Source organism: Temnothorax americanus, unplaced genomic scaffold (genome assembly GCF_048541705.1).
Source record: "Temnothorax americanus isolate GAGA-0224 unplaced genomic scaffold, ASM4854170v1 Scaffold2, whole genome shotgun sequence".
NCBI lineage: Eukaryota > Metazoa > Arthropoda > Insecta > Hymenoptera > Formicidae > Temnothorax > Temnothorax americanus.
The window spans coordinates 2,961,475-2,978,867 of NW_027509338.1; the positions used below are offsets into that span (position 1 = coordinate 2,961,475).

The following is a 17,393-nucleotide window of genomic DNA, read 5'->3' on the forward strand; positions in this document are numbered from 1 at the left end:
GGTCGAACCCGAAATCCCGAACGATAAAACAGCGACTGCCTCGGCTCGGTTGAGCCGAGGGAGGAGAAACGTCACCGGACGAAACTTGGACAAAATCAGACAATGGTACTTCATTAAGAGTATCGCTTTCATCTTCGGAACGAAATCGGTCGAGTAGCTTGACGATTCTCGATACTTAACCTCAGCCATTCCTATACGTTCTCGCTACTTCCTGTCACGACAGAACGAGCTTGTAGGTCGGCGGTGCTCGCGCTGCAGAGCGATTTTAAGCTCGGCTCCGATTTTAAGCCCGTTTCTTTATCCAGTGGAAAAGGGACACCGCGGAAGGTAATCACGGAGAGAGGTTTTCGAACGCATCGGACAACAGGATCGTTGCAGACGAGGTGCTTGGCGAACAGGACAATATCTCTCTCACGGAAAAGAGAAATAATCTCTTGTGTGTGCACGAAAGCACGAATACTCTCTGAATTATATTGCGGTAAAAAAACAAACAGATGCTCCCTTACTTTAAGCTCGAATCTTTAGATATGAAATATTAAAATTTTTATATGCCGCACGAAAATAAAATTCCATATAATTTCGGTCCAATAAAATTTCAGTGAAGGTAAAACTATTTTAATTTTTGACAAAGATTATCGACTATAAAATACGATATTACCGGAATTTACTACACATTTTACAAACTGCGTGCGCAAAATTAATAGGCGTATTAATTATACGAAATAAATGTCGACTCACCGAACGCGCCCTGGAAACGTTGAAATTCAGCTTGGACTGCTTCGCGATGATTCGGTGACGCTGGAAAAAAAAAAGACAAAGTCCACATCAATCCCAAAAAATAGTAGTCAAAAATGTTGAAATTATCATAGACGACAGAGCGTAACGCACATTAAAATGTAAAATTACAGATTCGTGCTTTCAGGCGTCAAATTGAAATGTTTCCAACATAACAATGGCAAACGTACATTACATATTAAACGTATGACAATACATATTATACGCTACGTTTATATACAATTTTTATGTTTCGTACGTTACAAAGTTAATTCCTACATAGAATATTTCACCGTCTCTAATTATCAGTTATTTACATATGTACCTATATCAATTCATCAATTACTAATGAAATTTGTTATAACGCTCTTCATTAACGGTATGTCATAATTACAACCGGTGGTAATGGAATAATAAAATGTTCGTCTAATACCAGAATGAGAATAATGCCAGTCTATAGCTGCGTAAATACACAATCATAGATTATAGTCGTATATACTTATTCAGGCGTGCACTTGCACGTGAAAGCGCACCATTGTTCTCGTATGTGTATGTGTGCACGCGCCAAGTGCTGGACAGGAAACGGACATGTTCTAAACCGTATCGCGCAGAAGGGAAAGCAAAAGCGCCGTTCCTCCCGATCTGTTATGAATATAATTCCGGCTGTCACGCGGAATCACCGCATTACGATTATCTATTATTCACGGCTTGAAAAAAAAAAAAAACAAGTAAAGCCGGTAGTAAAATGTAAACTTCACGAACTGATCCGGCTTGACCTGATCTGGTTTGATCTGGTCACGGCGAGTATCTCGCTGACTTGAATGCGATCGCACGATGATCCTCCGCTTCCGGTATGTCTTGCGAACCGGCTCAAGGATCTCGGCGATTCTCGATACTCAACCTATCCCAGTGCGATCATACTTGGTCCTCGTTATAGAACGATGGCGAACAAGAAGCGGAGTGAGCGAGAGCGTGCGCGCACACGATATATATATATATATATACACACACACACGCACAAAGACAGAGATATAGATACAGAAAGAAATTGCAGGAAGAAGAGGGTGGAAAGGAAAGGCGCAGGAACGCTACGTAGGTACTTCCAATTCGATCTCTGGTCTAAGCCTTTAATGCCTGCTTATTCGCTCGCCTGGAAAAGGATCCCGAAGAGGTATCTAAACTTTCCGAACGCTCCGCGGAAGAGAGCTAAACGCCGAACGATTTCGCTGCCGGCACTCTCGGGGAATACTTCTTTCCTCCACTGACTAAGTCGTGGCAATGGCTGTCGATAACTAAGCGAATTATTACGTCATGACGGAAAACGAGGTCAATATATGAGCTGTTTATTTCGGAACAGAACAGAGTGGAGTCGTGAATATTCCTGTTCGGTCGTACATCTTCAAAATAAATGGCTCTCGCACGTAAGAGAGTCACGGCGAATAACTTTTGAATTTTGAGAAAACTGCAATTTATCATAATAAATATATATTATCTTAAATTATAATTGAGTTTGATTCAATTCGTTTGTCTCTGTAAATGGGTCATACTTCTCACATCAATGGAACATAATACAGTGATATCGACATTCGACATTCAACATTCAACATTCATGTGTCGTTCATGAATGCATTTATGTTCGCTGTGTAAAATAGGATGAAATCATTTCGTTTCGATATTTGACTTGCACTACTTTTAAATAAACCATACGTACGGAGCGAACTCTTTCAACGAAATTTGAACCTCTATGAATGTAAATTTGAAATGGTACATATAAATATGAAATAGAAAAGCAAATTGTGTTTATGCTGTATCTATAAATTCTGTTTTGTTCACACTTATAAAATGAAGACAGAAACAGCAAAACCTGTGTAAAATTTTATGTTAATGTTAATAACTTAGAAAATCATTCACTACGTAGCACTCAATATCTCATTTGGAAGATTTGCAATCCTTCAAGCAGTCGGAAATAATTTTTGGCCGGATATCTCTATCAGCAATATATAGTAAAATTGCGGAGCTTCTCTAGAAAAAAAGGAAAAAGGAAATGAGAGAGACGAGGAAGAGGAAAAGAGAACGAATCTAAAGAGATCGCGAGCATTACAACGTATATTCCGACATCGACTCGACTTTCCGCCAGGAAAGAAAAAAAGATGCGGGCCAGCCGGAAAAAGGGAGGCAAAGCAAGCGCGCGTGCTCTATATCCCCTGGATATCGGCGATTGTGTTTTTTGTCAAGGATCGAAAGTGCCTCGTCTACCCACACCGGCGCGCTTTGACGTTTAACCGGACGCTTATCGATTGCGGAATTTATTTCTTTTCGTATCTCCAGTCTCGGCCACCATTGTCCTCTCGCGCTTTTTCTCTCTCTCTCTCTCTCTCTCTCTCTCTCTCTCTCAATCTCTGTCTCTCTCCACCATCCCTTCTGCATCCCCAATGCCGCCCTCTTTATCCCGAATCATCCGGCCAGGCGGAACCGGTCTCTCATTCCCATTTTGTTTCCGTTCCCCGACGGCTGTACAGATAGGTGAGATTAAGCTCCGCGATGGCGCGGCTGCGGTTATCAGGAGATTGCATTTTAGCATAATGGTTACGAGAGGCCGCATTGTAGCTCAGTTTTGAGGGACGCGCCATGATGTCGTTGCGCCGTGATGGGTGTCGGGGCATTTATCATGAACCAGGTATTTTTGCTTCCTCCCTCTCCGTTCTTCCCATCGTTCATCCTCACGCACGTCGATCCACGTCTATACGCGTACGGAATTCGTACAATATAAATTCCCTTTGCGACGTTGCATATAAGAAAGAAATTGTATATTAACAAATAAAACGAATTCATGTTTTCGAATAACTTATATTGCTGGCCAATGTTTAATGCCTCTCATTTTCACGTTTCGTGTGAAAAAATTAGTATAGGGCGACTGATCGATTGATTGACTATAATTGGAAATAAAATATGTATAATGTTAATTATATTCACTGCTTTTTAATTTACATTATCGAATGTAAATTGGATTATCACCGTAAAAATACGTGACCGGCCGCTCTTGCTCCCGGCTGCTTGCCAATTTTATTAAGGTGAGCGCCGATTTGGTAAGCGCCATGTATACGCGATACATCAATCGACGACGGCGAACAGACTTGCACGTCGATGATGCTCGTTCAATTAAACATTTCAAGCTAATTCCGGTCTATATGCGATGCATATGCATGCGCGTGCATACGCTTCATAGTGTATCCGGCTATATGCTAATCGTGCATGCGTGCTTCCAAGTTTACTCGTTTGGACAACCATCAGAAAGAACGCGAACGTGATCTCATGCTACACGCGTTCTACTTAGAGACGGTGATGTAATATCCGTTCATATTATCGATAACATGCCGAAGAAATTTTTCATTTTATTTTGAAACGTTATTGATTTTTCCATCGATATCTGTCGAAAGATATCGATTTTTTTCTATATACTAAGTAAATAATACATGAGCTGCGAGCATTAATAAGTATTATAATTCGTCAGATCGTTGTACTTTGTCGGTTTATTTGATTATGCTAGCCAATATATTGTACGAATTTACGCTATTCAATACATTGTCAATTCATTCATATTGACACATTTGTCAAAATTGATCAATTATTTCGATTAAGATTAAGCACATTAAACGTATACTCGTAGCGAATTAACTACCCTTACAAAAAAGTATTACTAGCTGGTTAGTAATAAATACTTATTTTGTGTATTAATAATACTAAAATTAAGTATTTATTAGTACTTGAATCACTGTGATCCAAGTATTGCATAGTATTTTATTACTGGTCAGTAATTTATGAAAGTAGTATTTAATACAGGACGAGTATTGAATACTTAGTATTAAATTTCTGATGAGAAAGCATTTAATACTAGGTGAAAAATACTTGTGTAATAAATACTTGTGTTGAATTACTGATGAGTATTTCAATGTTAGTACTGAAGTACTGAACCAAGGATTCCATGTGTAATAAATCACTGGCCAGTATTTTAATATTAATACTCAAGTACTGAACTGAATATTCCATGTGAAATTAATCACTGACCAGTACTACAATTTGTATAGAAACATTATAATGGGTGTAATTCTTGATAATATTAAGGAAAAGAGATAAAAGTAAGGCACAAATACATTTTATAATATATGAAGGTCTGTACTAATTCGTCGTGATAAAAGTGTACAAGTTTTGAAATAGTACTAAAGATATCATTTTAATATCTAATTCAAAATTTTATTACTCTTTTTAAACTGAATTTGTTTCCTAAGATGATTTTTGAAAAATTATATATTTGTGCTGGTTATGACACATGTAGACTATATATAACACTTACATCAAATTAAGAAGTAGTCTACCACGTAAGGCAGTTGGCTCACGATCCAGAGGTCCCGAGTTCGATCCCACCAAGGTAAGTGTTTTTTAAATACGAGAAAATATTTATAATTATAGACTGCATCTTAAGAAACAAATTTAGTTATAAAATAGCAATAAAATTTCGAAAAAAAAATAATTTTTTTTTATGCCGGGTAAATATCGGAAATCGAAATATCGGTGAGTAATTCAATACTAAGCACCAGTAGTTCTGTGTAGTATTAATCACTACCTATAATATTTATTACTACCAGTATTTCTCAGTATTTCCCAAATAAATATTGACAATATTAAATCACTGAGATTTTAAGTATTTAGTCAGTAATACTTTTTTGTAAGGGTAGTATGCGATTCTATAATAATTAACAATATTAATCTAGCAAAATACATATTGCCATCAATCTTTTTATTTCTTTGATTAATATATATCATGACATTTTCAACAAAGTATTGATTATCCGCGAATACCGATAACGGTCTGTGAACTGTCGATATACTTGAGATTACTATATTCATAATCGGTTATTATTCGACGATTATGTAATCAACACAGTTATATATACAATCCTACGTGCAATCTGCTGCTTATACCTTACAATAATTCATAATAATCTTCAAATAATCTCGAACTCAGGAATTAAATGCCGCTTCATAAATACTGATTAACTCGATCATCTGCAAGATTAACTCATCATTGAAAGATTGATAAACGAAAGATTTAATCGCATTAGGAAGATAGCGCGACAGGACAAGTTCTAAATATGTATAATAATTTGTGTAACAGAGATTCATGATGTACTGAGCGGAAACTGAGCGATAATTCATTATGATTTTAATCACAAATACTGAAAATAATACGATACGTAATTATTCTCAAGTAATTCGTGTAATGCGTATCGTATAATGAATTCTATCAATAAGTAATATTTGTTTACAGATAAAATCATTCGATTATTTAACGTAACATAATCTTGCTTATAGCAATGATAGAAAATTTAGTAAATAAAATTATAATACTACTTACATGAATATCTAAAAGATGGTATTTATCGATGGTATTTATAAGATGATTCATTATTTTTATATTATCATATTTTTAGTTAATAAATTATTTGCATTACAACCATCTGTCAATTGAAATTTAGCACTATTTACAACAATTCAGCACATATTCAGCATTATCATTGTTATAACTCGTCCTTTCCTCCTATCGATATATGTAAATAATTATATCTATCTCACCGGTGATATTATTATTCGGTAAAATTATCAATTGATTATGTATTAATATTATCTGTAATATCATTGCAGTAGGTAAATTTCTTGCAAATGCATAAATATTATACTCATAGTTATTTTGAAACCGTATTTTATTGTGCTTTCTTTATATTCATTTTATTTTTTATCTTTTATATTTCTGTTTCTGTATCTCTATCATTAATAAACCGTTTCAATCCTGTTGATTTCAAATAATATTTTAGATAATTCATAACCATCAAACCAATTCATTCTAATCTCTTAGTTCGATCACATTACTGTTCGATAATGCTCTGGTGGTTCGGAGGGAACATCTTAGAGAATATATAGTAATACACTTTCTCTCAAGTTACTTCCATGTGATGAAATATACAATAGCAATAACCGTTCGTATATTCAGCTGATTAACGTAAAGGAATAAGTGGCTCTATGACGTCCATCGGATACCCATAAAAGTTTTCGACGCCTCGTCTCGTCGGTTGCACATAATGCGATTGGTCGTAGAAATAATGACTGTAACCCCCGACGAACGCGACGCGTGCACGCCCGGGCGCAGCCGGCACCGAATAAATAATTCAGAGTCTACTTCGGCGCGCAGACGGCGGCACGAAAAACTTTTAAATGACTTCTGACGAAAATAGCGGTTCTCGGGGTTCGGGCCGCCAGTATAAGCCGGAACACGTAGTCGTCGGAAAACCGAGGATGCCGGACTGGGGGCGAGAGACGACAGAAAAGCGGCTGCAGACGGGGAGGAGGAAAAGCGAAGGAGGGTTGGAGGGAGGGAGGGAGGGAAACACTCAGCAGCTTGTAAATTTGATTTAGTCGAGCTCTCTGTAGCGTACATCGTATCCTGCGAAGTTACGGTTGCGTGGCTCTCGGCTGGTTATAACGAATTCGGGATCGGCGAACGAGGGACGACGGGTGGCTTGGGGGGGACGAGGAATGGAAAGGGGATGATGGCGGCGGGGGCGTCGGAGCACGACGATGCGTCGCGGGTATAATATGCCTCGGCGGACTCAAAAACATGCTCGTGCGTTCGCGCGAATGAGCATGCCATAGAGAAAGAGAAAGAGCAAGAGCGAGAGCGAGAGCGAGAGCGAGAGAGAGAGAGAGAGGAGGAAATGGAAATTAATCGGCATAAAACACTATTTTTTTGTTGGTGAACCTCGAGTTCTTCCGTGCCGAGGGAGATAAAATCACGTAAGCGGCAATTATCGTATAGCGACCGCGCGCGTCCTATCTGAGCAGAATGAGATGTAGCGAAGATGCGTGAATGAGATTGGAGGGAAATTAAGAAGCTGAATCAGATTTTATCTTAACATCATGCTCACCGATTCGCCTCCATTCACGTCAACTTAATCTACCAACTCTCTCCCCCCGATCGCTCAGGAAGAAAGCAGTTGTGCGCAATCACTGTATCTTCTACTTAGGGAATGAGTTTTTCACGTTAATCTGATTGATTTTTCCAACGCTCCATTCATCATTACTCGACAGCTTTAATGCAGGGACAGTGACGATGCTGAAATTTTCATCGAATTAATAGATACGCGCCGATATAAACGCGAAGCTTACAATTTTCAAGAAACCTACGAGTGTTTACGAGTGTCTAAAGTGCATAGAATGCATTTTCGATTTCAATAACCGTAAATTCGTTAAAGTTCTGATGACGAAGGCAAATCCTATGGTACGGCGGACGGCAATGATGCGTCGAGTGCGTATAACACGCCTCGTCGAGTCCGAAAATAACCGGACGCGTTTTGCGCGGAAGATCGAGAAACGGAAATTAATCAGAGAGCGCCCTTTTTTTGGCGTCGATCTCTGACGTCACGTTCGACGTGACAGAAACTACTTGACACTACCGTGTTGAACGCCATATATGTATTATCGAAAGAGTGCCTTTAAAAAAAACGCTTTTATCCGGGATCAAAATAAATATTTTCTCCTCCTTTATCTTCAGACAATTCTTTTCCCTCCACATTTAAAACCGCGCGAAAATATTTTCTCTTATTTCTGACAGCTCTCGCGATGTATCAAAGATTGCTTTCGACTTCTAAATTTGCACTCTATTAGTAGAGCAAAAAGAATACGTCAAAATCACTTCCAGTCAAACCTCAAACTCACGGAGCCTCATGAAAATCGAGAGAGGACAACAAATGTTTCTTGACACTGAAAATGTCGCGCGTTTCGCAAGTGAAAACGGCACGAACGAGGTCAGAAACGAGACGAGCAGAATAAATCATACTTGTATTACCTGCGGCGTTGGCTAACTTCCGCGAGCAATAAAGTCTCAAAAAGTTTAAGGGCAATACTTATAAATAACGAATAACCTGAATGCATAATACAAAAGGAAGAGAGAAGTGCAAGAAGAGAAGGAGGAAAAAGCGGGGGCGGGGAGGGGGGAAGAGGAAAATGATGACAACCAGGGGAACGCGAGGCAGGAGGAGATATGATACGCCCCGGTGGACTCGAAACTAAGAACCACGCGGGAACGCGACGAGCGCGAGCGGACGACGAGGACGGAGGCGAAAATTAATCGGAGAAAATCTCTGCTCCCGTCGGCTTTAAGCGGCCCCTTCCGCCCAGTGAAAATTATTTACCAAAAGGATTGGTGCGCGCGCGCGCGCGCGCGCCTCCTTTTCCCGTCGGATGAATTTCGAGATGGGTCGCTCGGTGATGCGGAAATCTCGAAAAGAAGAAAAAACGATAAACGGAAAATGCACACGGCGCGAGAACGGAGCTCTCGATTTGCTTTATACGTCACGTGCACATTCAGCTCTGCAAGTCTGGAATGGATAACGTAATCCCGGCATCTTCCGGTGGAATGAGAGATACAAACGTGATCTTGTACAGGAAAGGTAGTTGATTTTAAATGTAGCTTATGAGCCCTTGCATGTAAAGATAGTAAATGAAAATCGCGAGCTTGGAAAAGTATCAAAGCAAACTTCTTGTGGAACGGCTAGCTATAATCTGAATATCTCGCTCCGCTGCTGTTAGATCGTATAATTAAACTGTAGGAATAATTTTAATCCTTTGCTTATGCAAGCTAGACTTCGATGCGTATTCATGTATGGATATGGCTTTATACGATGCACAGCGACAATATGACGACGAAGCTGTCACGGAGTATCTCTCGGCATCACTTTTAGCCGCTGCGGTTACGCAATATATTCGGAGTAATGGAATACTAGAGTGAATGGTACACCGTGTTGTATGAAACTTGAAGAGTTTCGTACATATCTCCAACTTTAAAACGTTGTTACGTCATAATTTGAGATATCATCAGCTCGTTCTGGTAAGATTATCTTTATATTGCGGAATAAAACTAATTCCGAAATTATTTTAGTCTGAAGCGAAATTTCACCTGTAATAAACCAAATTTTTCTCCTATCTAATTATTATATATAGATATATGATCTTGTTTTTATATTCAATATTCTTTTCTTCAATATATGCAGAATATAATAGACCTATATTTTATATGTATATACACGGAGAGAATTTTTTGTTATATTTTACCCTTAAATTCACTATAAACTTGGGATAACTTAGCAACCAAGGAATTTTTAAAATATACAAAAGACATTTTACAATGTGATAAAAATTACCAAGCAGATTGGTAAATTTTGAAAAATTATTGAAATTTCCTAGATATATTTTAGTACAATTAATCAAACATATTTTATATTTTAATGTAATAGATATTAATATTTTTTATTATGGTAAATATTAAATCAGAATAGCTCGCATAAAATTCTTGGTGGTACATATGTTGTCCCAAACTACCATGATTTCAGGGTAAATTTTAAGAAAAAATTCTCTCCGTGTGTTGAAGATAAAAATAGGATCAATTTTAGTAACTAATTAGTGCAATCCGTATTAAGAAAATAAATAAAAATAAGAAAAGATGAAGTACGAGATGAAGTACTATCTTTTGCGAACAAATCGGAGCTAGGATTTTCGTGCAAGGACAGCATAATTAATCCATTCAGTCTTAATATATTCTGAAACGTGTAGTCTCGCGCAAAATATTTGGTATGCGTGGCATAACGAAATTAACGCGCATACGTAAGTAGCGTTAAATCAATAGCGCACATTGCACTGATATCAAAGACGCCAATGCATAATACATAAGCGAGAGAGAGTGAGAGAGAGAGGGGGGGGAGGTGGGGAAGAGAAGTGGTACCGGGTGTGCGGACAAAACGGGGCCACCGGACCTCACCGATAAATGCACCCGATCGTTGGCGCGCCCAAATTTTTCGACGTCAACGATTGTTTATGGTCGAGCCTGGTACAACCGCGTAACCTCGTGAACTCTATTTCCGGCCCGATAAATCATGCACGCGGTTACCGAATTCCAAGCTCCTGTGATAATAGTTCACTGAACGCGACCGTTTGGACGGTTATCGCGCGCGCGCACCAGGCGAACAAAGAGAGGAAAAAAGTTGCGCGTGATGAGCGATCAAGAGTTGTCGAACAGTCGGATAAAGAAAAAAAAACGCGATAAACTCGCGGAATTACTCGACTATTAGAACAAACAAAAAAATAAGAAAGCGCAATCACGATAGGGGAAGATGATAAGGGGCGAGATAAGAGTAATACAGTCGGAGAGAAAAAAAATGGAAAAGAACATCGAGTCTCGGAAGAGAATAACTACCTCACTATTCTCACGATCGAAGTACGCGAATGGAACGACAGTTAATCGACAGGAGAACAGAGGAGAAAGGAAAACGGTGAGGGAAGGGGGGGGGGATCACTTTTTATCACTACAGTGCATTTTGTTCCGCGAGTTAAAATCATTCGGAGAAGCGATGGCGCGCCGGCGGTTTTATCGATGGAATTTCGTTTTCTAGGAGAAAACGTTTAAGAAATCGTTCCGCGATTCCGCGTCGCGGCGTTGGCGGAGGGATGCCCGGATGGTACGAACGATGGAGTTGCGGAGGGTAGAATAAAACGTCGGGCGCAAAGGGGTACCGCGCACTTTAAGAGAGAGAGCAGACGAGAAAATGGGGAGGAGACCACGGCGCGCGAGAGAAGAGAGATCGATGGGCGGTGGGAAAAATGTGCACCGAAATTTATATAACGAGGAATTCCATTATACCAAGCTCGATATCCGCGATACGGTGTGTATGTGTATGGGGGGAGGGTGTGTGTGTGTGTGCGTGTGTGTGTATATGTATATATCGGAATATCGAGCGGCATGCTTCATCGACCGAGATAAGATCCGTTTACATTTGCCGTCAACCTCCTTCCCGCTGTCCCCCTTTTCTGACTTGTGCATGAATCACGACGCGCAAGTTTCGTGGGACCGATTTTTCGTTTCGCCTACATTCGTAGGATCGTCTTCGAGACGTGAACGGAATCCTCCGCTCACGCTCCGACTCGCGATCGGCGATCCGCGAGTTCGCGAAGCTCGCGAGAGGTCGAGAGAGCGCGCGGAAACGAGCGTGCGAGCAAGCTGAGCGAGCGAAACGCGAGCCCGTCCGGGGACCGGACAATGCGCAACGATGAATAATAGATCCGCAAATAGATTCTGTTCTCTATCTTCTTCTATCTCGAACGAGGGAAGATTTATAGCAGGAGGACCGTAAGACAGTGAAAAATGTACGGACGCGTCGGACTCCTCATTGCCGTAGGCGGTAACTAGAGGAGAAGAGAGAGAAAAAGAGGGAGAGTGTGTTCTTCGCGGAGAATTTAAGCGTCGCCGTCGATGCGTTCGCCATATCGCACCCAAAGTTTGGATTACAAAAGCATCTCACGTGAATGCCGTCGGTTTTTCGAGAGACAGAAAAAAAGAGAATTTCAATACATCCTGAAAGGATAATCCCTTTAAGTACATAATAAGAATAGTACGTGTAAATATTAAAGAGACGTACGATAAAAAATATAAATAGAAGCGCATAGTAAATTAATAAATAAGTGCAAAAAACACTCGACAAAAGATTGTAATAAATTACAAGTAACAATTATTTTTAATAAATATGCAGAGAAACAATAGATATTGGTCGCGTTGTTTATTTTTATTCTAAATTTAGAAATAAGTATAAAGAATTGTATAAAAAGATTAAAAACCGTTTAACTATTCATGAAAAATAATTTTTTAATACAGTTTCATAAATATTATCTCAAGAAATTACAATGAAAATATAGGTATACATATAAGAGCGAGTAAGAGGAAAATTTGATAAATTCATAATGCTGAACCTCTTCAGAATAACTATTAGACAATTAGCATTTTTTTTACTCCGCGGCGTGATATGTCTGGTCGTCGTCCGATTAAACGAGCAAATGTTACGACGTCGTGGCGGCAGCCACGATCGCGGCCACGTGGGGCGGAATCAGTTTAAGCTCCGGAGAATCCCGTTGAATTTTTTATGAAATTCTGAAAATTCGCGCGATCCTTTTCCGATTTCGTATACCGTCAGCTCGAGAGCGGGCGCGAGACGCGTTACCAACATCGTTAGATTGAATTTTAACAAGAGAGAGAAAGAGAGGGAGAGAGGAAGAGAGAGAGAGAAACAGAGAAGAATTGTCCCGCGACCGCGGCGTAAATTTCCTTCCCTCTCGGGGCGATCGCCGAATTTGCAAACCTAAGCGAGCCGAGACCTTCTTGATTAAAAAGATAATTCGATCGCAGATACTCCGTCTTTCCAGGGAATTGAAATGTTTCGAATGCCTCGATATTTCCGTGCGCTCTTCATCTCCCTTGTCGATTGATTTATTTCATTGTAACACGAACGCCGTACGGAAGAATGCCTTAATTAAAAGTTGTATCCATTTCGAGGCACCGTGTAATTATAAATGCGTCAATATGATTCTAGACTCTCCTGCCGAAAGCATACTGTACTTTTAACGTGCGAATATACACATACATACACACAAATTTCTCTGGCACACATATCTATTGTACTTATAGTAAAAAAAAAGAAAAAACTAAAGGGAAGGAACAATACATTAGTTTGTGTAAAAAATTATAATAATCCGCATATTTTTGTATAATGTTAGGATTAATTGGATAATTCTTCATGAATGAGATGTATAATTCTTAAACTTTGGGGATTTTCTAAAGATATTATAAATAAAGATTATTTATCTCTTGCATAATATGTTAGCCCGTTAGCCAAATATTTAGTTAGCCCGTCGTAGTATCATATTAATATAACACATAAACAATTAATAATACTGAATACAATTTATTTCGTTTTAAAAAACTTACATATTAGCTATATTTCACTTTTTTTCTAAGTATATTTTCAAACATTTATCTTACATTTTACTAGAGTAAAATTAATAAAATCATTCAAAGATCTAAAATCGTGTAACTCGTCACGATTTGTTACGAAGAATTCGTGCGACCGTATACATCGATTGTATATATACGTCGATCAGTGACGTATGCAACGCGACTGAAACTGATTGTATTTTACCACGAATCGATATTTACCCCGGTGCACATGGTCGCGCCCTGCCGTGGCCGTGTACAAAGGTGCCGATTTTCCTCTTCTGGGCCTCTCGTGTTCCGATTTTCATCGCGAGTGGCGCGCGCCCCGTGAAAACACTCCCGTGTGCTATCGGCTCTTTGTCGGCTCGAATAAAGCGTCCAAGCTGTTATCATCGCGTTGATAGCGCCACAGTTGTCCAAAAAACAATAACGCAATAGAGTTACCAATCAGATCTGAGTGAAGTAAAATGTGCATCCGCTCGGGACCATTAACGAAAATTGAAGATTCGACAGATTTCTACACGTATATGTTTAAAAGGCTAAAAATATAAACGACCTAAACGAATAGCATAAAGTGTGATTCTTCTGATGCATTTTTCCCTTAAATTAATCATCATATCTAAAAAAAAAGCATGTAATATCTAAAAAAGTAATTTCTGTCTGGAAAATTTCATTTTTGTCATTTACAGAATTTGATTTCCATAATTATTGAAAATATCGTTTGTGACCGATCGATAAAGTTTCAAAATTGAATTGACTAATATGTGCATTCGGTGACGCAAGATATCGATAATAAAAGTTTCCCTCGATTGCGATTGGCTAGCGTTCAAATTAAGGCTAGATATAACTATGCATTCTCACTCGGAATATCAATGACAAAAGTTTCCTTCGGATCCGTATTGGCGACGATTCAAAATTACATTTCGATTAAATTCCGTTTGGTGCCGATCGCGCGGCGATCGTTCAAAGTCGAGCACGGTGAAATGTGTATCCACGCAAGATGTCAATGATAAAAATTTGCTCGGGCGCGTTTGACAGACACCGTCGACGATATAATCGGCAATACGTACGTGAGCCGTACCAGAAATTACGATCCGTGATATGAACGTCCGATGATACGAACGAAAATCGAACGGCGAACGAAGCTGGATATATCTCCGCGAAAATTCGCGCCGCGAAAACGTTACTGTATCGAAATGAAAATCTCCGAAGGTAAAGCCTGGTCGCGATCTAATCGGCGGTACGCAAATTACGTCGAGAATATACGAGTTCGATTTTCACAGGAACGGAATTTTTTTATCATTTTTGTCGAGCGCGATCGCAACGCGATACGATCGACAAATTAGACCGTCAAACATAAAATAATAATTAATTACACTCTTTATTGGTTATAACCACTATACCCTCAAAACATTTCTTCTAGATATGTAGCTCGTTCTCTCTTATATCCGCATTTCCGAATAACTTTCGACAGAAATAGAGAAAAATTAATCTACAAAACCAACAACGTGTTAATTAAAATCGCAAAGAGTTGAATATCATGTTTTTGCACATCTCAGTTAACATTTCTTGCTAATATTTTTATCATCGCCATTATTTCATCTTTTTCCATTAGAAGATTTACTTTGAACATTCTATATATCTTGTGATACAAAAACTATTTTTTTTATTATTAAAAATATTATTAAAAACATTTATAAAAACAAAAAAAAACTTGTATTATAATTAAGTTCGAAACACTGCAAAATTCTTTATATTATAATTTTTTATTTTATCATTTACCGAAGAACAATTTATTTTCACGCACTTTGCGTAAGCGATTTGTTTTGACAATTGTTCTTTTATTAGCGACATGGTGTATGTTCGTTGTCGCGATTCTCTTTTTCATCGTACGAATGAAAAAGGTCGGCGGCCGGCGGCGCGCGGCGCGGCGCGTGGCGGCGCAAGCTCGGGCCCGAGTGATAAATCGTCTAATTATCGGTCGTTTTCTCGGCAGAATTGTTGCCGCGATGGATAGGAAATGCAAGTTGCTCCGCCGAGCGTTTACTCGCGCTAATTGCTGCATCAGCGATCCGCGTTGCGGACTCTCTCTGTCCCCGCTGGCCCGTAATTGAATTGCATTTTTCGTTACCGTGCAGAAGGATCCGATTGTCTAGGGATCCGCGCGATTTTCGCGGCCGGGCGCAGTTGTATCGTTACGTGGCAAGAGCCAATCGATGAATAATACGGAGTTATCGTATCTCTACCTTTTTGTGCTCCCAACTAAATTTTCCGTATATAATAGGTATATTCTCTTTTTATTTAATTGCAAAATATAAAATTAAAAAATCAAACAATTTAATATATATATATATATATAAATAAATTCCGGGTAAAATATTAAAATAAAACAATGAGATAATAATCCTTCTCTAACACATGCGATATCCCGAATGGATTTTGCTTCACAAAGCTCGGTTATCTTTAAAATTTACCGCCGGATGAATAATGAATGGATCATCCTTGCATTGTCTTCCCTTCTGATCCGGCATTATGTCACTTTGGATACGTGCCCAAGGGCGGAGAATAAAATCGATGGGAAAGAGAAGAGCGGAATGCGTGTGCACGCGTACCATAGCGAATGCCATTCCATATAAAACGAAGCGTGACAACGTTTCGAGGTACGAACCGTCCCGTAATAATAGTCAACCGTATATATCGACTAATCCAATTGATCGTGCGCTAAAGCGCGTTATTATCGCCTTACACTTTCCACTATGGAACATTGTAAAGCCGGACATTATATTGTATCATATAAGGGCGCATGCAACGCACGCGCACGCACAACGTATACGCATGTATACATATGGAGTCACCAAACTTATCGCGTGTCGCATATAAATCGCATATAAACTAAGGGGTCATATATTGGAGGAGTTAACGGTTATTTTAATATTAATCCTTATAATTAACGCGTTGGAGCTATTCTCCTTTATAAGTCCAAAGAAATATAAAAAAATAAAGTTAATAAGATAACAGTGAATAAAGTCGCGCGCGGGTTTTCGATATTTTTACGCGCGTTAATCTCATATGTATTAATTGTAGACTGCAAGATTGTAACACATATATAATGACAAAATTTTTTATTGCAAAAATTCTTTCCATACTTGTGTGGGAATAGTTATTTGTGCAACAAGTGCAATAAGATAAAAATTCCCGAGTGCGGAGTTGACGCACGAGCCGAAGGCGAGTTGACGCACGACTTGCATAACCCTATTTTATGTTGCAAGTGCGTGGAAAGTGGTCTATCACGCACGCGTAGCGTGCGCAATGGGCCACTTTCCATGCACGTGTTACATAAACTTGAATACAGCATCACGTGATTTTCCAATCCACAATTACACGTTTCCATCTAATCTATCTGTCTAAAATTCGTTTTGTGATGAGTTTGCATCTGTCGAACTATAACGTGCTGCAGGGACCTGAAAAGCTGATCTACCAAAGTGCAGAGGTCCACGCTTTGCCTCCTAACTTTCTCATTTCGTTTCGCAAACGAGAGTATCTAGACCGTTGCGAGACTAAATCAAATAACGCAGAAAACGTCGGCGAACCAACTCGACACAATCTCTCGTCCGCGCGGGACAACGCATCGCGATATCTCGTACGAGATGAGAGACTTCGTTTATGAGCGAGAAACGCAATATGAAAACAGTCCAGAATGATGGATCATCCACGCGGATGTGTTATTTCGCTCGTGCACGCATTTACTAAAGAA

General features: G+C 39.2%; 1 protein-coding gene across 1 annotated transcript in view; it reads right to left on the bottom strand.

Moving 5' to 3' along the window:
- LOC143896793 (uncharacterized) overlaps positions 1 to 17,393 on the bottom strand; it is a 202,120-nt gene that overhangs the window by 72,379 nt on the left and 112,348 nt on the right. The window contains exon 3 of the mRNA XM_077404828.1: positions 739 to 798. Within this exon, the coding sequence (XP_077260954.1) occupies positions 739 to 798 (60 nt within the window). The remainder of the gene's footprint in view (positions 1 to 738; positions 799 to 17,393) is intronic.